At 48.9% G+C, this 23,302-nt stretch overlaps 1 protein-coding gene across 1 annotated transcript in view; it reads right to left on the reverse strand.

The window, feature by feature from the left end:
- Window positions 1–6,985, reverse strand: part of MAP1B (microtubule associated protein 1B) — a 69,346-nt gene extending 62,361 nt beyond the window's left edge. The window contains exon 1 of the mRNA XM_078885162.1: window positions 6,704–6,985. Within this exon, the coding sequence (XP_078741288.1) occupies window positions 6,704–6,797 (94 nt within the window). The 5' untranslated portion in view covers window positions 6,798–6,985. The remainder of the gene's footprint in view (window positions 1–6,703) is intronic.
- Between the last annotated feature and the right edge of the window lie 16,317 nt (window positions 6,986–23,302).

Here is a 23,302-nt window from a genome sequence, read left to right on the forward strand (position 1 = left end):
GATGCATGTAAGTTCCAAGTATAAAATGGCATAACATTCTGCAAATGGTAATGCACTAGTGCTGCTTTCTTATATTTATCATGTTTGTCTCTAGCATGTGTTTATCCTCCGTTGGTTTTACCCATCATACAGCGCGCTTACAAGGACAGCCTGTTTTTTTTTACTTGCCAGGAGTCTCTGGCCATGGAATGGACACACAAATAGCCCAGTCTTGAAAATGGTGTCGTGGGATATATACAATCCTCCGCAAGCAGACCAAACAGCTGCATCAATTTCTCCATCAAACTCACAGTGGGCTGTGAGATGCAGTAGCTATGCAAAATATAGTGTCGTGGCTTTAAACGAGGGGTGGAAAACCTACAGTCCAAGGACCAGATATGGCCCTCAACTTAATTTCATATGACCAACGGCCACAGAAGGTGTATCACTCTGGAAATTGGCTGCAAACAATATTTATCATTCACTGCAAGCACCTAAAAGCAGCACTGATCAGTTACTCGGTGGGGGGGGGGGATATTTTTATCCAGGATTCGTGTTTATAATTTTAGCATGATCGGTCACTTCTATCAACGCAGTGACAGGAGTGACGGAGATGGAAGTGCGTTATTGTGTAGCCCGCCAAGGGTATTCGCAAGTCCCACTCGACCCTCGGTAAGGAAATGGTTCTCCACCTCTGGCGCTGAATGAACGACTGGACCAGTGACGCTGGAATTTACTGCACAACAACGCGACCGCTAATGCTTCCCTGCCACCAGACTGCATGAAAAAAAACACGTTATAAAATGCAACCACCCTCTCACACATGCGGCTAGGCAGCATTGCAAATCATTTGCAGTTTTTGCTTTAGAAGACTAAAACACAGGCCACCACTGTTATCCAGCCACATGTGACACTATGACGAATGTCTCAACAGTCAACAGTGAGGTGCGTGTTAGAGAGTCTACGCGTATGCGCGTACCATGTATGAGTGAACGTTCAGACACGCGGCCCGGGTTATAGAGCTGAAGAGCCAGCTCCCAGTGAGTAGAAAGGGGCCCATCTGACTATCCAAGTGTGCGTCAGCTGTGAGTAATCTCCAATCCACTTGTATAAACACACCAAACACACGACTTTGCTGCTCACTAAAATGGCCATGGAGCTTTGTCCATCCACTGTACATAGCATAAAGCATGCATTTTGTAACGCCGGTATATTGTGCACAATCGACACTTCATTTTTAGTATGAATCGTAATGAACATTTAAACTGAATCTCTGTGTTATTAAATACAGCATATGATATTTGTTTCATGATTATCCTGACAAACCAAACAGCATTACACTTTTTGTTTAATAAATTGCTTCATTCCGAAGCTTTTCATACAGAAAGCCCAAATGATAAAAAAAAACTGCTGATTTTCCATTTTATAAAATATGCAGCAAAGTCACAAGAGGCCTATTGTGGTTGTCATGGGTACAGAAATAGTATTTTAGAGAAAACCACGTGGGATTTTTAACTACAGTTAACGGTTCATTGGGTGCTCGATTACTTTGTCCGCAAAAATAATACCAGCTTTTTTGTGGTAACATCTACAAATAAACTTGTGAAGCGTTGGTTATAAAGTGGGCGAGTCAAAAACAATCACCGCTATATAAAAAAAGAAGTGTTGAAAGAGATGTCTCGAGAATGAGCAATCAGGGGTGAAAGCACGGAAAGAGTCACAGAGTAGGAAGGGAATGAGTCGTTGAGTGGATAATGGGCGAGGGGACAGGCGAGCGTTTGGCAGCGTTCTAAAGAGAGTGCGAGTCAAGTGGCCTGGCCTTGCAAGTGTGGGGAAATATGGGAAAAAAGCAACATATTTTCACTTGTTGAAAAAAATTCATAACGTCCTGCAATTATTAAACGAGCCAAAAATGTAATGGGCCAATATACGTACCAGGAATAAAACAATGTTGAATCAATGATGCATTGCCAAAATAATAAGAGGAAAAACCCGCATGGAACTACAGACCGTGAATCATTAGCCATCAACAGGAGGTAGGGAAGTGAATCAAATAATGAGCTAAATAAAGACGGCACAGACTCGGTATATCAAACAGACATTTGCAGCCATCTGCTCCCATTCAGTAAATAGATACGACTTGAAAAGACAGGCGACGAAGACCAGGCAGATAGCACTGCAATGGCATTCGCTTCCAACGAGAGCTGTCACAGCAGCTGCAGGATACTCAAGCGTTAAGCTTGGCAGCCCACAATCCAAAACACAACTGCCCTTCACTTCATACGTTCTTAGCAATCTCCACCTGTGGAGGGGCTTTCACTAGGAAGGACACTTGTATCTGCTTGCAAGTTGCCTGTGGAAGCAGGACGACTCATATGCTCGGTGAAATGGCCAAAATTGACCCAATGCATAGGGGCAAGGCACATTGTTCCCATTCAGCCTAATCACAGTCCAAGCGATTCTGAGCCATGCGATGTCATTCCCAAATGACAATCCATAAATCATTCAACATACCAGGTAATATATCTGTTCAAATATTCATATATTTTCTACTTTAAAAGTTATATATGAATATAAAACTCAAAAGAGAGTAGGAGAGTGTGAGTCAGTCATAGCATTCTATCAACGGATTCGTAATTCTATCCCGGTATAAGTTTGAGTATTACCCCCTTTGCATGCATGGATTTCATCTAAGTTCCCAATTTTTTGCTCGCACACGCAATGCGTACTAATGAATAGAATTGGCCAAACATACCACTGCAGGATTCTGCTGAAGTAAAAAAATATTCTTTAGACTGAGCGTGGCTGCCTTGTTTGCTGAATGCCATTATGCCGTGAGGAGATTGCTGCCGGACACATCATTTTTTAATAGTGCATTCATTATTTTGATGTACATGATTTCACATGGCGTTTTTTTGCCTGCAACATACTTTTGACGCATTTTGCGTGACATACACCTCTAGAGGGCACCGATATGCCTGTAGGTGTATGACCTATTAATTTGGGATTGAGTATTATCCACTTTTTTGCGTAGTTTTTTTTTTACCCCTCCTAGACATTCCAGTTTCCTCCCATGTGCACAGATACTCAAGCAAACATTCAAGGCAGTCTTGAGGCTCAGTGAGGCTTTTACTGATAAATTATTACCTGGGTTAAGTGCCACACTGGTATGTTTTCCTTAGCTCTCCCAATACAATTTGTCACCGACTTGAAAACAAATATTGAGAATGCATATTTTCCCCGAAGTCCCACCTTCAAAACCAATACTTCATCTCAATGGGGATTTACATAGTTGTGAATGATGGTCTTGATTGATCAACTGATTGATTTTCACTCGAGGAGCACAAAGGGCACGTGCACCAGTTCTATGAAAACCATTGAGTTCACTGGCAAAATGGTCTGCACAGCCAAACATAAATTTAAGGATTGATTCAAAAGGTAATCCATGAAAGTACAAACAATAAGGTCTAATGGGCTAAATAAGACTAATACTCTCATTTCCTTGGCGACTTACCATATCATAAAAATTATAGATGATTCAGAAAGTAACAACCATGCCAAGCGTTGTGCCCTGCGTCAATAAAATGACACACATCTGATCACATCTCGCACACGTACCCTCCAGCCTATAAGATGCGGCTACAAACTTTTACTTTAAAGTTGCAGTGGAGAAAAAAACTGTGGCTTATCATTCGGATAACACCGCAGCTGTGCCAATTTTAGTCCTGTACAGTAGTAGATGGTAGGAAACGTCTACCGCAAAAGTCAGTTTCTCCAAACCAGAATGGAAAAGGGAAGCGATTCGCAACGTACGCCATTCATAATTGCACATGAGAAACATTTCAACAGCGCCGCTTCAATGAAAGAGTCGTGAGGCTCAGCGAGGCACCTCCGATAAGCACGATTGGCTACGTACGGTGCGAAAGAAGTTCAACATAGTGCATAATCAGCTGCCCTCCTCAAAATATTACTCTACCAATGAGATTCTAAAGCCACCACCCAGGGCAAACCCGCGCGCGTTTATCCATAAGGGTGCATCCCAATTATAATGGATCTATATTCTTGGTTCTTTCGGTAAAGTCACATAGAAGGGAAACAATAAAATAAGAAAAATATATATTAGTATTTTATATCAAAATAAAATAATAAAAATATATATTATTATTTTATATAAAAAAATATATTTGTATTTAATCGTTTCCCTTCTACGTGACTTTACCGAAAGAACCAAGAATATGAATCCCTGCAGTCACGAAAGCTTAAAATCAAAATATAATGGAACCATTAAATTAAAGCCCTCATTGCAGGGATGAAGCGGCGGTGGGGAGGGAAGTTTGTGCCTGGTGGTTTGATGGTGATGATGGTTTAATGGTGATGGTGGTGGTTTGATGGTGATGATGGTGGTGGCTCTTGTTGAGCCCCTACGGTCTCTCCATCCCCCACCACCACCACTACTCGCTGGCAGCCAACTGCGGCCAAATCTGCAACCACTCATTTGGCTTATCCCATTGTTGGCAGCGGCAGTTCAAAATTCAAATACAAAACAACGGGGCCAGCGAACGCCTTGCTTGGAAGACGACGAGGAGGAGTGGTGGTATTCAGCAACGTAACCAACTTGGTGCAACAACAAACAAACAAAAACACGGTGTTTAAGTCCAATACAAGTTTAGGTGCCAGGCAGGGGGTGGTGGTGGTTTACGGGCAACTTTCAAAGCCACTTTATTTTTGGGGGTCAATTTTTTTTCTCGCGTTTATTTTAAAAGCCACGTTCGTAAAAGTGACACTTCGTTGCTGGGCGCGTTTCATTGTTTGTGGTTGTTTATATACATAGAGAGAAATACATTTTAGAAACACAAACTTCGACACGAAACACATGGTTTGTGCTGTTGTGTTCTGGAACACACACACGTGCTAAAATACAAAGTATGGAATAAAACACCACACAGGAAGGCATTTACTATTGCACGTGATGTAACGCATTATAACGCTTTGTGTACACACGATCAACAAGTTTTGAGAACACTTTAATCTCAATTGCCAGGACAAAAAACTTCACCAAAGATTACTTCGAAACCTCATCAGCTGACGACCACACAATTGTCCATACAATGCAATAACTAAAGTTAAAACAAACTCTACACAACTCTACACAAAGTGAACAAAGATACATTCCCAGACTCTCCCCATTCATACCGTCGTCTTTACGAGCCCATCTCACAGTCTGAAGAAGAGGAGGAGGAAGAGGAGGAAGACTGTAGATATTGTTTTGTTATCTCTGTTTCAAGCCGTGACATTACCACTGACCTCAAAATGTAATAGACCACCACATTAATAGATGCTCTCATAAATAACACTTCACCCACACAGCACAACAAACTTTATCACCATACAATAACCTACAGTACTTTACAGCATAGACAAGTCACAATGTTAGCCGGTGGGTGTGCCTTCAACAACATTAAACAGATGCAACCACTCCACACGGCGGAGTTGTTACCTTAATAGGCGCTCGCAAACCATCGTGCCCCCCCCCCCTACATCTCATGCAGCGGCACGTAACGAGTGTTGTGGGGGGGCAGTGATGTTAGCGAGCACCTATTAAGGTCCCCACGGCACACGAGAAGAGGGTTGGGTTAGCAACCACGCCCGGCCGCCTTTGTCTCTCCCCTCCCCCCCAGTGGCGATGTTCACTACACAGCGCACCAGGTACGCATTTGAGGCCGAGTCGACCTAGGGGAGGAGGATCAGAACCGGTTCAGAGAATCGTCACCGGTGGTGTTTGGTGGCCGCGAGCGGGAATCGAACTCGGGTCAATAGTCGTGCTCGTAGCGATACACCCCACACACACATACAGTCTATACACAGTATATAATGTAGTATATACAGTCTATAATATAGTCTATATATAGTCTATAACATAGTCTATAATATAGTCTACATACAGTATCTATACAGTATCTAGTATATACAGTCTATAACATAGTCTACATACAGTATCTATACAGTATATATACAGTCTGTAACAGTCGGTAATACAGCCTATACAGTCTATAATATACAGTCTATAATGTAGTCTATAATAGTCTATAATAGTCTATACAGTATATAACATAGTCTATAATATACAGTCTATTGTACAGTATATACAGTATATAACATAGTCTATAATATACAGTCTATTGTACAGTCTATAATATAGTCTACATACAGTATCTGTAGTCTATAATATAGTCTAATATATACAGTATCTATACAGACTATAGTATATATACAGTATATAGCCTATAATATAGTCTAATATAGTATATACAGTCTATAACATACAGTATCTATACAGTATATATACAGTCTATAATGCACAACCACCACCACCCCACGTTGTCTGCACTGCTGCTGCTGTACACGGCGCTCTGTTCGTGTTTGCAATGTCAACACCCCCCCCAACCCTAAAGACATTAACAGTTGCTCGCAAACAATGCTGGATCATTACACAAATACTGCGTGTACAGTGAAGTATCAGGGTGGTGGTGGTACACACGTGTGTGTGTTAGTGGTAGGCGTGCAAGTCCGATGTTCTAGGTTAACACCCCGCCACAGCTTGACGCGGCAGGGGGTAACACACCAACACGCGTCCTTTAATAGGAGCTCACAGACACACACAGCACAGACAGCACTGGGGGTTAGTGAGGGTTAGTGGGGGTCCCTGACAGCCCCCCAATCTCACCGCTCTCCACGTCGGCCAGGGCAGCGTGTAGCTGCCCGGGGTCGCACAGCTCCCCCAGGGCGACCAGGGCCCGGTGCCCCCCGCTCCCTGCCATGCCGCCTGCCTTGTCTCTCTGTCCTTTTGTACGTCTCTCTCTGTCTCTCTCCCTGTCTCTCTGTGTCTCTCCCTGTCTCTGTCTCCCTGCTGTCTCTCTGTCTCTCTGCGCCTCCACACTCGTGTCCTGCCAGCAGCTGCCGGCGTTGTGTCCTCCCCCTCCACCCGTGGCTGGATGCTGAAACACCCCCAACCCCGTTGCTCGTTCCTCCCTCAGCAAAACCTTCTCCCCCCCTCCCTCCCTCCTCCCCCATTCCCTCACCCTCCTCCCCCCTCCCCCATTCCCTCACCCTCCTCCCCCATTCTCTCTTCCTCCATCCTCCTCCCCCTCCTCCATCCTCCTCCTCCCCCATTCTCTCTTCCTCCTCCTCTCCCATCCTCCTCCTCCCCCATTCTCTCCTCCTCCCCCATCCTCCTCCCCCCTCCTCCTCCCCCATCCTCCTCCCCCCTCCTCCCCCCTCCTCCTCCCCCCTCCTCCTCCCCCATCCTCCTCCCCCATCCTCCTCCCCCCTCCTCCTCCCCCATCCTCCTCCCCCCTCCTCCTCCCCCATCCTCCTCCCCCCTCCTCCTCCCCCATCCTCCTCCCCCCTCCTCCTCCCCCCTCCTCCTCCCCCCTCCTCCTCCCCCATTCTCTCCTCCATCCTCCTCCTCCATCAACACGGGAGCTCTACACACCAAAGACAAAGGATCCCCCCCCCTCCCCGTGTAGCCTTTACAGACTGGTTGGGGCAAGTGCTGTTAGCGAGCACGGTGCACGAGGGGGGGGGGGGGTGGCCAGCACCACGCCCGGCCGCCTTTGTCTCCCCCAGTGGTGGTGGCCGTGAGCGGGAATCCAAATCTGGTGGCAGCGCGCTAACAGCTCCACCACCGCTCCCCACTGAATATCTTACACAGACAGACTCACCATCATTGCTCTGCTGACACAATATCTGCGGGATATTGTTGTTCTGGAAGGCCCTGCAGGGCGATGGAGACGCACAGAGTGCTAGTAGTCTTGGATTTTCTGTTTGCACATAGTCACTTTAAGATGTTTTCTTGTTCATGTTTTTGTTTGTTGCGGTTGCACCCGATTCAAGAGCCGAATGGCTCACAGGGCTATACCCAATAAATGAACTTGAACTTCGTATTGCTCACATGTTAACTTTTCTTTTACGATATTTCAAATCAACCGGCCCTGCTGTCAGCAATATTGACGGTCGGATTTTGTAATTGGGGGGCCAAGCAAGAACACTGCTGAAGTCTCAGCCCCCCCCCCCACCCAAAGTCTTATATTCAAGTAACAAAAAATGCTCCTATAAAGAAATGAGTCTCAGCCTATCCCCGTTTTAATAGGGGATGAGCGCTAGGGATAGATAGTGTTGTCCCTCTCACATGTGTGGGGATTTCTCCGGGTGCTCCGATGTCTTCCCACATGTATAAACGCTCACGAATTGGCAAAAAAAAAATCTCAATATATAGAGAACTGCAGAGCAATTTGTTGGCATATGGTTCACTGCCCGGCAGCCTTCAAGCTCGTCTGTGGTTCCTCTGTGATTGTAAGATGCAATTTGTCTAAACGGCACAATAAAACGAATCATTAGCTTTTTCTTTTTTTCAGAATTCACAATTGACGCAAGTAGATTGCATCGTTACACATTCGGTTCAGCATTTAACGTTTGTTAAAAGTTTATCACCGACTGTTGTGCCATCCTCCCCATCCTTTAAACAAGCTCAAGCAGTCGGTTTGGACCAGGGCCAAAAACTCGGAAGAGGGGCCAGGGACGACGAAAAGAATACATCATCCATATTAGGGTTTTAATGAGAACAATAACGTACAGTACTGTATATTTTGGTAGTGGTGGTTGGGGGACTGTGTGCCTGTGTAGTAGAGTTCACGACTCTTGGACGCCGGAGTTGGAGGCACACGGGTTTATTTCACACAGCACGGTTGTGGCATACAACACTAGAGGGGGTATTGGCCCCCTCACCCGGCTAGCTGGGGATACACGCGCTAGCTACTCCTAGCCTGCCTCCTAGTCCTCCACTAACGGGCTAGGGGAGGCTATCTGGCCCGACACTGGTAAGTCGGGCCCGGTACCCTGAGTCCCAGACCAGCTCTGACAGGAGCACCGGCTCTGGATCTCGGGACCACGCCGCTGGCTCGGTCCTGTTCGGCCCTGATAAGGACGGCAAACCAGGGGAGTCCAGGGCTCTAGCTAAGACGTCTTCAGTCTTCACTGGTTAGCTTAACATTCTCCTCGAGCCCTCCGACACATCCCCTTTTATACCCAACCCCCCCCTTGAGGGGTGGGGCCCCGGGGGATCATAACTCCGAATCAGCCCCCCCGGGGTGCCTGGCGCGGACGTCGTAGAGAGCACCTCCCCGTGCACTCACGTAGCCCCGCCCACTGTGTTTGTTTGCCATAAGCTGCCATGCATAACGGGCTCTCTCTCTAACACCCCTACATCAACTCCCCCCCCCCGCATAGCTTGCAGCCGTCCCGGCTGCCAACATACAAAAAAAAATGACAATAAAAGCGCATTTACCCCCTGACCGCGCGTGTGCCTCACTATTTTTCAACAATAACAAGAACAACAACAAGAACACAACAAGAACACAACAGCGAGAAGAGAAAACAACCCGACGCACCCCCCCCCCCCCCCCCGAATAAATACGAATTCCGTAAAAACAGCCTATATACAATTTGCAGGGAACCCACCACACACACAACACATGGCGAACCCAACATATGTACATCCAATGAGCAGGGAACACACCACCCACACAACACACAATGAACACAACCTATGTACACATCTTCCGGCCTCACAACAGTCTGCGCATTTTAGCACGCGTCCTTGCAGCGGGCCCCTCACACGGGGTAACCCCGGGTGGCGGACCGTCAGGTGGCAACTGTCCGTCTCGGAGTGAGTCCTCATCCGACGCCGCGTGACCCTTGGCATCCCCAGGAGGGGTGATCGGGTGTGAGCCCGTCACTCCTGATGCACCTGGAGGTGGCACAGCCGGCAAGGCATTAGGTGAGAGCGACGGAGACGGACCCAGCGAGTCGGTCGACCCCCCACATGTTTGGCCACGCGTGTGTGAAGTGGGGATGTGTACCACAACGAAGGGTTTTAATCTAGAGGGGTGCACGAACCACCGCCGCTTCCCCCATTTGATGCGCACGCACTGCGGTCGCAAAACCTCGACCACCTCCACAGGGCCCCGCCACGGCCGCACCAGCTTAGAGGAGGTTGCAAGTGGCACCTGGGGGACAGTGCAGCCATGCCCTGTCCCCCGGCTTCCACTGCAGCATGTGCGCCCGACCCAGTCTGAGCCGCTCATTCGCTTTCTGACGGAGGTCAGAGTTTTGCATGGCAGCATCCCGTGCCTCTGTTAATTTGGCCAGATTAAATTTTACATGGTCAGCCAATTTAGTTTTACCCTGCGGCGCGGGGATCTGCAGCTGGGCACGAACAGGCGGGTCAGGTTCGCGGCCGTACATGAGGTAGAAGGGGGAAAATCCCGTAGCTGCATGGGGGGCCATCCGGTATGCCGCCAAGACCCCTTGAATTTGCAGGTCCCAATCGGTCTGTGAGTCCGAAACCTGCTGTGACAACATTGACGTGATGGTTCGATGCAGACGCTCGACCATCCCGTCAGTTTGCGGGTGATACGGGGAGGTACAAATTTTTTTCGTGCCCAGGAGCTCACAGACTTGTTGGAGTAGTTTGCCGGAAAATTTTTTGCCCTGGTCGGTCAGCAACCGCTCCGGAGCACCTTTGTCCAGGACGTATCCCTGAACAAAGGCCCCTACGATGGCTGCTGCCGACTGGTTGGCAAGGGGCCAGGCCATAGGCCAGCGCGTAAAATACTCCACACCAGTCAACAAATATCTATTGCCCCTGGGGGTGGCGGGGAATGGGCCCAAAATATCCAGCGTGACAAGCTCGTTTACTCTGGACACTTTGATTGATTGCAAGGGTGGGTTAGACTCCCGTGCTGGCGGTTTCCGTTGCGCGCACCGAGGGCATGACCCCAATAAATCCCCGACATCCCTCGTCATGCCTGGCCAAAAAAAATCAAGTTGGAGCAAGGCGAGGGTCTTTTGGGTCCCCAGGTGTAGGAGGCGTTCGTGAGCGGCCCACACCACCTTGCCCCGCAACCCAGAAGGGACCACCAGCCGGTGTCGATGGGATTTCCCGTCCCAATGCATCAGCAGACCTTGCACCATCTCCCATGCGTCGGCATCACCCCTCCCCCGCGCAGCACCGCCGACGCGACGACGCCACCCGAGGAGGGAGGTATCCTCCATCTGGAGGCGCCCCCATTCAGTGACGGGCAACCCCAACAGGGAATCTTTTCCCTGTTGTGCGATCAAATTAGTAATCAATGTTTCGTCGTCGTCGGCGGCCGCCAAGACCGGAACCGATATGTCCCCCGGAGGCCTGCAACGTCCAGACCCCAGGAGGCATGCACATTCGGAGGTGGTTGGCATGCGCGACAGAGCGTCCGCATTGGTGTGGCGAACGCCCTTACGGTAGGTGGTTTCAAAATCAAAGTCCTGGAGAATCTCCAACCATCGAGACAATTGTCCCGATGGTTGTTGAACTCGCAGGGCGTACTGTAGTGCCGCATGATCTGTGCAGACGGTGAAATGCCGACTGTACAGATATGGGCGATACTGTTGGATGAAATAGACAATTGCCAACAGTTCCCGACGGGTGACACAATATCTTTGCTCCGCAGGAGACAACACCCGACTACCGTACGCGACCACCCGTTCCACGCCGTCAACCACCTGGGAAAGCACGCCCCCAATACCCGTGTTGCTCGCATCGGTGTCAAGCAAAAAGGGCTTAGAAAAATCGGGGTAAACCAAGGGAGGAGCTTTCACCAGAGCGTCCCGAAGGGAGCGGAAAGCAGCCTCCTCCTCCTGTCCCCAGTGGAACCGAACCCCTTTTGACGTTAAAGCGTGTAGGGGTTTCGCAATCGTCGCAAAATCCGCGACAAACCGTCGGTAATAGGACGCGAAGCCAATGAAACTCCTGACCTCTCCCACCGAGGTGCGAGTCGGCCAGGAGCTGACGCACTGCGTTTTGGCGGGATCGGTAGCAATACCTGAGCGTCCCACGATGTGTCCCAAATAACGCACCGATTCGCGTAACAGATGACATTTTTGGGGTTTGAATTTCAAATTAGCAGCCCGCATCTTTTGGAAAACCGCCCGCAACCTTTGGAGATGTTCGTCAAATGTTTTACTAAAGACGATAACGTCATCCAAATAAATCAAGCACGAGTCCCATTGCAATCCAGCCAAAACTAATTCCATCAAACGCTGGAAAGTTGCCGGCGCTGAGTGGAGTCCCATCGGCAACCGGTTGAATTGGAACAGGCCGTGCGATGTACGGAAAGCAGTTTTAGGCTTTGAATCATCGTCCAGAGGAAGCTGCCAGAATCCCGAAAGTAAATCCAATGTGGAGAAGAATCGCGCTCTCGCCAAGGCGTCAAGCGATTCGTCCATCCGTGGGAGCGGGTATGCGTCGGCCACCGAAATTTTGTTAAGGCGCCGAAAATCAACGCAAAACCGCAACGAGCCGTCCTGTTTCTTAACTAGGACGATCGGCGCTCCCCAAGGGCTGGTGGAAGGAGAAATGATGTCGGCGGCTAACATGTCATCAACAGCCGATTTGACATGGTCCTTTTCGGCGGGACTTAACCGAAAAGGATTCTGGCGTATTGGCGCGCTGTCACCCGTATCAATATGGTGACGCAGCAGATGAGTGCAGCCCAAATCGTATTTGTCCCGACTGAAAACGTCGGAAAATTCCCGCAGTAGTGTTTTAAGCTGTTGACGCTCTGAATTTGACAGGTCCGTCGATCCCGCACAAAGCGCCTCGAGCCACCCTTCATCGCTGTCCGAATGTGGTCGCGGCGCAGGGACAGCGCTCGCGTGATTCGCGACGGGTTCCTCACAGGGCACCGGCGTTGCGTGAGCAAGCACGGTCCCCTGTGGGACCACCACCGTCTGCGAGCCCACATTGAGGACCGCGATGAAGGGGTCTCCATCCCCTCTTACTATGGTCTGGGCCGGAAGTAAATGAGGTCCACTAACCCCGGCCCTAGACGGCCCCAGCAGAACCCCCTGGGCCCCAATGCCCGTAGCGAAGGGCCGCCGAAGTTTCAAAGGAATCAACATTTGTGCCCCCGGAGGAACGCGCACCGTTCTATCTACGAACGCCGGCACCGTCGCGAACGCCGTCCGAGTCGTAACGGGGGATGGTAGAAACGCCATGCGTCGGCCCGATGGGAGCTCAATGCATCCCTGGTCGATTAATATCCTAATCGGCATTTTGGCCAGGAAGTCCGTCCCCAGCAGGCACGGAACCGCCAGCAAGGAGGAAACAAAAATCGGCCCAGACAATTTAATATCCCCGACACAAATTTGGGCTCGAATTTGTCCAATGATGCCAAGTGAGCCCCCATTAGCAGCATGGAATGGCACGTTAACGGGCATCAAAGGACGGCTCTGGACAGGGAGAATATTGTAAATTAATTCCGAAATAATGGTCGCCGATGCTCCCGTATCGACCAGGATGCGCACCTCAACCCCGTCGATGTGCCCCACAACGGCAGACGACCCCGACGATGCGGCTACAACGCGATGGGCCAACACGGACCACTGGCTGGGTTCGATATGAGTACCCAGAGTGGTGCGTGTTGGTGCGATGGTGCGCGATATCGACCCCCCATTCGCCGCGGTGTTTGAGTGTGTGACGGGCGTGTGCGTGGGCCAAACATGAGGGGTGCCGCGACTCGCCGGGTTATGATGATGGAGCTTGGGAAGAGGGCCGGCGTCCCGTCGAGGTGTCGTCCCGCGCTGCCGAGGAGAGCGGCACCCCGAGGCGACATGGCCCCGAATGCCGCAGTTGTAACAGCGCGGGAGCGCTGGCGACGACGATGGATGGTCGAGATGGCTCAAACCGCCCCGGTCCGCCCGTACTCCCGCTCCCTGCTGCCGTTGATGGTCGATGGCGCAAATCTCTTCCGCCGGGAGGGTGGCTGCAGCCACGGCACGCCCGCTCACCGCCTTGCTGGCCTTCCGTCGTTGCGAGAGCAGGTTTGCGTGGAGGAGTCGTGCCGCTTGGAGGGAGCACATCTCCGCGTCGTCCTGTGCGACGATGACGATATCCAAGTCGTCCGCCAGCAGGAGTATCTTCTCCGTAACCATGGCGTCGATACCTTCGTTGTCCATCCGTGGAAAGACCGCCTTCGCCAGTGCCAGGAGGCTTGTGCGGTACGCCAGGGGCGACTCCTTTGCCCCCCGCTGGCGATCGTAAAAGAGTTGCCGACAGTCCGACGGCGGACCGTAGACTGCAGCCAGCAGCTGCATCGCCGTCTGCAGCGTGGAGCGCCTCTCCTTCGGTGCCGATGTTAGAGTGGCGAGGGCGTCGCTGTCGAGGAGTGCCGGCAGCGCGCGGAGAGCCTCGGCGTCCGTCCACTGCGCCATCTCCTGGTGAGCGAGGAAGCGCCGCTGGAAGCCGCCCCAGTCGCCTTCCTCGCCCACAAATTCTTTGAGTGGAGGTAGTCGCTGATGTAACGCAGCGGCTGCCGCGGAAGGTCGCACTCCCTCGTCCCCCTCACCCGGCTCTGCCTCGGCGCGAACAACCGATGGCATCGCCGGTCGCACCCGTGGTGACGTTCCGTCCGTTGGTGATGACGCGGCAGGTACTGTACGGCCGCCGTTGGACGCGATGCTCAGACCGGCCATGCCCTCAACAGCAGCCGCGGCGATGGCGGGATTTTCAAAGTGGTGCTCCGTCGAAATGGCGGGAAGGTGCTGTGGTCGTCGGCTGCCATCGCCCCGTGGCGGTCCAGCAGCCCCCAGCTGTGTGATGTGGTCCAGCATGGTGGCAGCGGCGTACAGCAGTTCCGCCAGCTTAGCGTGCGCCTGCCTCAGCCCCTCTGTCGACGGCTCCCCATTCTCCTGTTGCTGCGGTGTGGACACATCCGGCCCCGACTGCTCTGTGCTTTCTTCAGCCGTCCCGGGCTCCCCGACTGCAACGGTGTCCTCCCCCTCCGGTACCCTGACTCGAGCTGTCCGGCGCGTGTCCATGTTCGTAGATCTTTACTTCTGACACCAGATGTAGTAGAGTTCACGACTCTTGGACGCCGGAATTGGAGGCACACGGGTTTATTTCACACAGCACGGTTGTGGCATACAACACTAGAGGGGGTATCGGCCCCCTCACCCGGCTAGCTGGGGATACACGCGCTAGCTACTCCTAGCCTGCCTCCTAGTCCTCCACTAACGGGCTAGGGGAGACTATCTGGCCCGACACTGGTAAGTCGGGCCCGGTACCCTGAGTCCCAGACCAGCTCTGACAGGAGCACCGGCTCTGGATCTCGGGACCACGCCGCTGGCTCGGTCCTGTTCGGCCCTGATAAGGACGGCGAACCAGGGGAGTCCAGGGCTCTAGCTAAGACGTCTTCAGTCTACACTGGTTAGCTTAACATTCTCCTCGAGCCCTCCGACACATCCCCTTTTATACCCAACCCCCCCCTTGAGGGGTGGGGCCCCGGGGGATCATAACTCCGAATCAGCCCCCCCAGGGTACCTGGCGCGGACGTCGTAAAGAGCACCTCCCCGTGCACTCACGTAGCCCCGCCCACTGTGTTTGTTTGCCATAAGCTGCCATGCATAACGGGCTCTCTCTCTAACACCCCTACACCTGTATGTATCAATGTATCAATCCTGGGATGGGTAATTTCTGCTCTGGTTTTCTGATAGCCAAGATTCATCAACCTGGCCCTGGTAGTTTTGTGATGCAAGTTCCTGCAGATTCAGTAACATACCACCAGTACTGCGACCATCCCAAACATCATCACGAAACATCTTCTAGGCATCCAGCATTACCACGAACACCGTCACCACCAGATCCAAAACCACCTCTTCAAGTCTCATAATCCTCCATGCGTTTCATCAGCACCCGCCTCAACACTAAAAACACAAATATAAGCATCCACCTTTTCCCCACTCTTACTACTGCAATACCACCACAACAGCCCTTGACTTACACCACCACCACTACCATCCAGTGGCGTGGTAGGCATGGGCCCTGGTGCAAGGAATTAAATTTCTCCCCCCCACCTCCCCTTTAATTTCCCCATATTTTTAGCCCAATGCCTGGACTTGTTCGGCCCACAGACCTCAGTCCAGTTGCACCACCTGCACGCTCAATAATCACGCCACTGCTACTATGATCCTCCACCTCAGCCACCGCTAGTTTTTAGCAGTCACCGCTAGTTTTTAGCAGTCACAGTAGCATCACTATGCCTCTAGCCTAACCACCACTGCTACCGTGAGCTAACCAACACAACTTATACAGTTTAACAAGTAGGCTTTCGCGACCAATACCATGCATAATACAGGTTTTTTGGGGGTTAGACAACTTATACAACCACCAAACGCTCTCATTAGCCCACCACTGGTCCACAATTATGTAGCCTATACCACCATTACAAAGCCCCCAACACCATCATCACGGCAACCCTCAACCATCGCCACTACTACCGCTAGTGTGGTCTACATAAATACTGTATACGTACAGAGTGGCTGTATAGAACACTCCTGCACCAATGCATCTACAACCAGTACATATCCCAACGCAACCCTTCAGATGAAGTTCCAAAGTATACCATACTTCAAGAATTAAAAAAATTGTAGTATTTATAAAATGCAGCCTTTTTCTATCAGCTGATAATTTTTAAAACCATTATTGTCCTGCTGTGGTATACTGCAATATTAAACTGTCCAATCATTGTCATCATTCACCATGATCCATCAACTCCTGAATGAAGCCCCCTTCAAATTGAAACCATCTCTCATGAACTCGCAATGCAACAATATATCCAGCCTCTGCACACAGACTGACATCATTGCTCCATCTCTGCGTTGGACACCCAAGTCGGGCATGTTCCCCTCCTTCGACTGCCACTCCATTGTTATTCTCAACCACTGGCCATCATCAAAGCCTTCTAGACGTGTCCCGACTCAAGCGCAATTATTTTTCTTCACATCCAAAATTATTGCATGTCTCAACTTGTGTCTGTTTTGTGATCCATGTATATTCCTCTTTCTGCTTCTGAGCGTAATAACAAAATTGTGCCTGCCCATGCTCTATGCTTCTCTGTGATATATATGTACATGTACAACCCCTTGTCATTAATTGCTGAATGAGAGCCTCCCCACACCGAGTAGGTCATATAAGTTATTTGACCATACTTCACCAAACTGGTCAGTTCGGGTTTATGCTCCACTGCTCTCTGCTCCACTGCTCTCTGCTGCCCACCACTTAGCCCCCTCAGCCTTCAACAACCTGATGAGCATGCTGGTCACGTGTCCAATTGCTATCCAGGGTCAAACCTGCTCAGCTTTCAAGATTTGATGTGATCTGGCACATTTAGTGATTTGGCCATAGTGCAGTGCTTACAGTACTGTAACATATCACTAAAACGTGTTTACAAAATTTGACTACAAGTTATGGGGCGTCTGTAATTTGTCTTTCAAGACATGTTTATACTTCGAGTCAAGTTTTGGAAAAGCTAGTTGGAATTTCTCACATTTTCTGGGCTTGTATACCATTGCATTGGTCAAGAGTCTTGGTGATGGAGTAACGTTCCCCAAGCCTGGAGGTATGTGTGCACCCTTTTGTAAATGCACTACTGTACAGTCGTGTAACCCTATCTAACGTGTAAAGCTTTGTACAGTTTTTGGCAACTGATTTAAATGTGACAAAAAGTATATAAAGCGTGGTCCTGATGTCGTGAACTTCAATTAATCGACCCATATTTTTATATTCTTAGGATTTTTCTTTCCTTTGACTATTAATTTGTGTTTTAAATAAAATATTACTTAAAATGATTAAATTTTAGACAATTAAATGGGGGTCACAAGACACCTGGACCACTCTGTACAATACTGTACAATAATTGGCGTTAATCCAGCAGTGGATTTATAATAGCTGCTAGTGATTGTTTACTTCTATTTGCAACTGTGCCAACAGGAAATGTGACCCAGTTTGTGAATCCCTGGCCCACGTGGACTGTATTTATGTATTTGACAACTGAATGTTTTCCTGGGTGATCCAACACTTGGCCAAGAGTCACAGGCTGTAACTTAAAGCCACTATAATGTTTTTGAACGCTCGGCAATAACAACATCTCAAACACAAAGGAGACTTGAGAAGCCGATGCAAAGTCCACTGCACAGTATTTTCATGAACAGTTTTTTTTCCCTCTTTAATCAATCATCATCAGCCATGATCTAGCCCCTGCTGATTGAAGGGCCCCCCCATGCCAATGCCATCTCTCTCGTGGTCTTGCGATGCATCAATCCATCCATGCAAATGAGCTGATTTTATCGCTCAGTCTCAACAGTAGACATCTTCTCGGGCGTATTCACTTCTTTGGTTGCCACTCCACCATTATTCTCGACTGCTGGCCATCAGCGCATGCTTTTAAATGCAATAAATTCTCAGCCATGTATTACAGTACCGTCCGTATCTGCCACCAGGTACACGCATTTCAGATAGAATTTTCTCTAAACGTGTGTCTATTGGGTTAGACCAGGGGTCGGCAACCTGCGGCTCCGGAGCCGCATGCGGCTCTTTTGAACCTTGACCGCGGCTCCGGGGCGGATGCTAGCGAGGGGAGGAGGCGCACTGTGACACCTGCTCTGGCGTTGCCGCTGCTGACAGGTCGCCGCTCCGCTCCACACTGCCCGCCCGGTGACAGGCAATAACGTTGCCGTTGCTTTGTCACATGTTTGGAAGAAGTAAAAACCTTCCTGGGCAGCAAAGAGCTCACCTTTGCTGAGCTGGAACAGCCAGAGTGGCTGGAAAAATTACATTTTATGGTAGACATGACAGCACATCTAAACACGCTAAATACAACCCTTCAGGGGAATGGAGGCACAGCCCTGCACATGCTGGAGGAGGTTTTGGCATTCGAGCGCAAGTTGACAGTGTTTGTCAAAGATTTACAGAGAGGTACACTGTCTCACTTTCCCTCTTTGAGAGAGTTCAAACAAAGTCATGATACGATAAATTTGGAATATTTCAAGTCTGCAATCACCACAATGCAAAGTTCGTTTGGGAAACGATTCTGTGAGTTCAGAGAGGAAAAAACGACATTATCCTTCCCTGTCACTCCCCTGGCGATCGATCCATCCCTATTGAATATGACTGCATTTGCAGGTGTAAGTCAACCTGATCTTGAGATGGAACTGGCCGATATAGCCGACAAAGATATATGGGTGTCCAAGTTCAAATGCTTGACCGCTACTCTTGAGGATGTTGCCCGTCAGAAGGCCATTCTGGCTCAGAATCATAAATGGAGTGATATTGAAAACGTTCCCAAACAGGACAAACTTGTATTCGAAACATGGAATGCCATCCCCAACACTTATATAAACATGAAAAAGTATGCATTTGGAGTCCTGTCGATCTTCGGCTCCACATATGTATGTGAGCAGGTCTTCTCCAACATGAACTATATTAAAAACAAACATCGATCACGCCTCACAGATGACAGCTTGCAAGCCTGTGTGAAAATGAAGGTGACGTCTTACAGCCCTGATGTGCAGACACTGTGCACTGAGGTTCAGGAGCAAAAATCCCATTAACCAGGTAATTTAGCTATTAATTTGCAAAAATATATTTTACATTGTTAAGTGAAAAAGTCCTTTTTTTTATTCAGATTGACAGCTGACTGCACGATCCTGTATATAGCAATAAGGTAAGAAACAATATATGCAGTGTTATATTTGTTTTAAATGTTGCAATGGTTTTGCGGCTCCCAGTTTATTTTTTCCTTCGGAAACGGGTCCAAGTGGCTCTTTATGTCTTAAAGGTTGCAGACCCCTGGGTTAGACAGTACTATCTTTCGAAAATGCATTTTCTCTATGGCCTCTCTTGCATGAGACATGCCATCTCAATGTATTGTCATCTCCCAAATAACCGATCATGGCAGTGTATGTTTAATATATCATACACTTGTCCAAACACAGCTGACAGCATCGGCAATTGATGTGCCATGAAGTATGGTCAACTCCCACGGACGACAGTGTGGGGTGGCCTTCATCCAGCAGTGGATTTACAAAGGGCCTTAAATGCTATTTATCATCGTTTTATGTAGATGTCAATTGTACTGTACAATAATTAGGGGTTTTGTTGGCATACAGTTATGGTGAGCTGAAAGTCATATTAAAGAATAACTAACAGTATTTCCACTTCTACAAAATGAACAGCTGCCTAGCATTCCCCAAACCTCGTTTTCTCAAATGCCATCCAAGAACGATTTTGCATCTGGAGATGGTTAACCCCCCCCTCTCGACCTGGAGGGTAAGTCTACATAGAGGTAAACCCTTCCCGCGTGGCAAGCCTGCCTCGTGACCCCTCGCGGTGACGTAATGCTCAGCCGGAGGGAACACGTGGGTCGGGCTGCCCGAGGGATGACATCACCCTTAAGCTGAATGAGAGGCTGAAACGCCTTGAGAAAATAAACCCGAGCAAAGTTCGGGAAAGTTAAAACTACAGTACCACGACTGTACTGTATTTGCATACATATGGGACATTAACATATCTTTGTCAATCCACTGCTGGATGAGGGCCTCCCCACCGCGTGTGGTTCTTTGACCATACTTTGACCATGGGGCACCTCACGTGGTACGGAGGAGGTCGTGGGTTCAATCCCGACCATGCACCTGGATATTTGGAGTTTGCATGTTCTACCCGGGGTCGCGTGGAATTTTTTCCGGGTTCTCCAGTTTTTTCCCAATCACATTTAGAAACATGCGTTCAGAGGATTTGGCTGCTATCAATGGCGGTAGGGGGCAACCCCTCCAGCAATGAAAAATGACAGGAGTTAGTAAGTAAGCACTTGTCCCTTGCTTTTTATTCGACGCGTGTGCGGCGATGCGATGGCACAGCCATCGATTGAGGGTCGAATTCGAACCGCGTTGTGTGATCGGCATCGCGCTCGCTGAAGGTGTTTGAACGTCCGGGAAGTCGTGTCCTGTAGACTCAACTGCGCACAATTCTGAGTCACTTATAACTGCTTTGCCGTTACTTATTGCCAATTATGGACTCAAGACTATTGTCCTATCATCTCACAGAGTCCCTGGCACATAATAATATGCTACACACAGTGGCAGTCGCAAAATGCCGATCTTTTACTCATAAACCACAATGATCCGATCGAAATTAGGGATTTCGATCGGATCATTGGGGGGGCACGTGCCACACCACCCCCACTGGCTCTGCCAGTGGCTGCTATACATTTCCACGTGATAAGCCACTTCGTTGGGCTATCATCTGTGGCCAGGTCGCTGGTGAAAAAAAGTTGTATAGCTCAGTGGGCCTTACCTGGTAAAATAAAAATTAGTGAATAGTAAAATAGTACTTCACCACACTGCTGCTGCCGACAGCTTTTTACAGTAATTCCTGGAGTATTAAAAGTATGGTCCTGTAAGGGTAAAGATAGCAAACGTCCGTGTTGCACGAATTATTTGTGGATGCAGTATGGCTTGTGATGCACAATCACAATAAACTTTTCTTAAAAAACTCGACGCATTTGCCAATAACACTATCTTGAAAGAGAACATATAACAGGTGATATTTTGGGCAAATGCACTTTTTTGTGTTGTAGGAAGCAGGGCCATTGCCTGGAAACGGTTTCACAAAGGCTGTCCCAGTGTTCCGAAGCATTTGTAAAGAAGTGTATTTTTGTTCCGGGTTTAACATTCTCCAGCCTTCTGCTGATATCTGGATTCGATTTAACGAGGCCCAAATTCAAGACAAATCACGATGCGACTGGCCATGCAACACATACTATGGATCATATCGCGAACCAATGCAGTCTGTGATACTTCAATGGGGCGAAAGCAAAACTACAAACTCTCTCCTGAAGCTCTCCCATGGATAGCCGACCTCAACATTTTGTTCCTGAACATATTGCCTTGCGTAATTGTACAACAGAATGGGCTTGGACGTTACTCATGATCAAGGACGAAAGGCGGGGCTACCTAACTCAAGCCGGTGCTAGTTCCTGAGTGGGCATGTTTATATAAAAGTGGGCAGGGCAGATGGAGGTTCTGAGCCCCCTGTAACTTTACATATGAGATGTTTAGCCAATTCTTTCGTCAGTTTTTTTTCACGTGAGACGAAACCAGAGTTCCTGAAGAAATTCAACGAATACAAAGAATATCACTACCCCTAAAAAAGGATTTCTCAGATATAATATCACATTCACTGCACGCTCCACTAACCCCACTACTAAATATATGGATTTACAAACACACTCCACCATACTCATTCATCTCCCACCATACAGATATCTCGCAAACATTACAATACCCCACCCTCTGCATGATCCACTAACCTCGCTTTCAGATTGATAGCCACACACTCCCACGGATCCATTCCTCACCACATGGTTTCTCTCAAACATCATGCCTCCATCTCTTCATGATTGTAAGTCTGGATTTACAGCCAGGGGCCAACACGCTAATCTATCTCCCATCTTAAAAGACATCTCGGTCACACGGTTGATTATACTCCAAGGTATTTTTAAATTGTGTCAGCTGTGTGAGTGCCACGGAAATGCCGTTAGCTGAGTCTAATTAATTCGCCTTGCTTGCACAGCTGCGTTTGTGCGTTCCTACATGCTCAGCCACACTATAGACACACCAGTGGAGATTAGACAGGAGAGACAATTATACACCATTCATTCGCGTATGCAATAAAGTTTAATTAAGACAGCTATAGAACATGAGTTGGCCCACAACTATACACGAGGACAGTATGGCGTGGGTGGGGAACATTTTACTTATTGAGGACCATACAGGACTTTCAAATACCTTTCGCAGGCCATACATTAACACACACCTGGAGGTCAATGGCCTCTCGCTGTGACAGAAGTGACTGAGTGAGCTAATATGAAAAACACCGTCCTGCCAGGTCAAAAATATTCCGCTCTAGTATCCAAATATGGAAAAATTGCAGTGGTGGATAAGTATAATTTGTGGGCCATTTCAAAGTGGTGGGCCACATGAAATTAAGATACAGCCAGTGGACCGTAAGTCCCCCATCTATAATGCATGGTGGCCTTCACACATGCCAAAGTCAATGTGTGTCCTTGCTCAAATAAGCAACGGGGTGGCCCTGAGCCACTGCTGGAATTGTCATTTCTAGGGTGAGGACCACTTGACATCCCACAAAGTGGTAATCATTGTATCGACCCTGGGTTTACAATGGCAAATTAACAGCAGAAGCCCACACCTATAAATGCACGGACACTCCAAAACAATAAAGTAACAGATGCAGGGTGTGAACTGCAAACGTCATGCACAATTTAATTCACTTGGTCACTCAGAATCAATATGAATGATATTTGTCCACTAGGCTTTTCCAGACTTATACGTAATGGCTTTAGTGCAGGAGGTGAATTACTTGGTTCAGTGATGA

The sequence above is a fragment of the Lampetra fluviatilis genome, chromosome 3, assembly GCF_964198595.1.
Source record: "Lampetra fluviatilis chromosome 3, kcLamFluv1.1, whole genome shotgun sequence".
Taxonomy (NCBI): Eukaryota; Metazoa; Chordata; class Hyperoartia; order Petromyzontiformes; family Petromyzontidae; genus Lampetra; species Lampetra fluviatilis.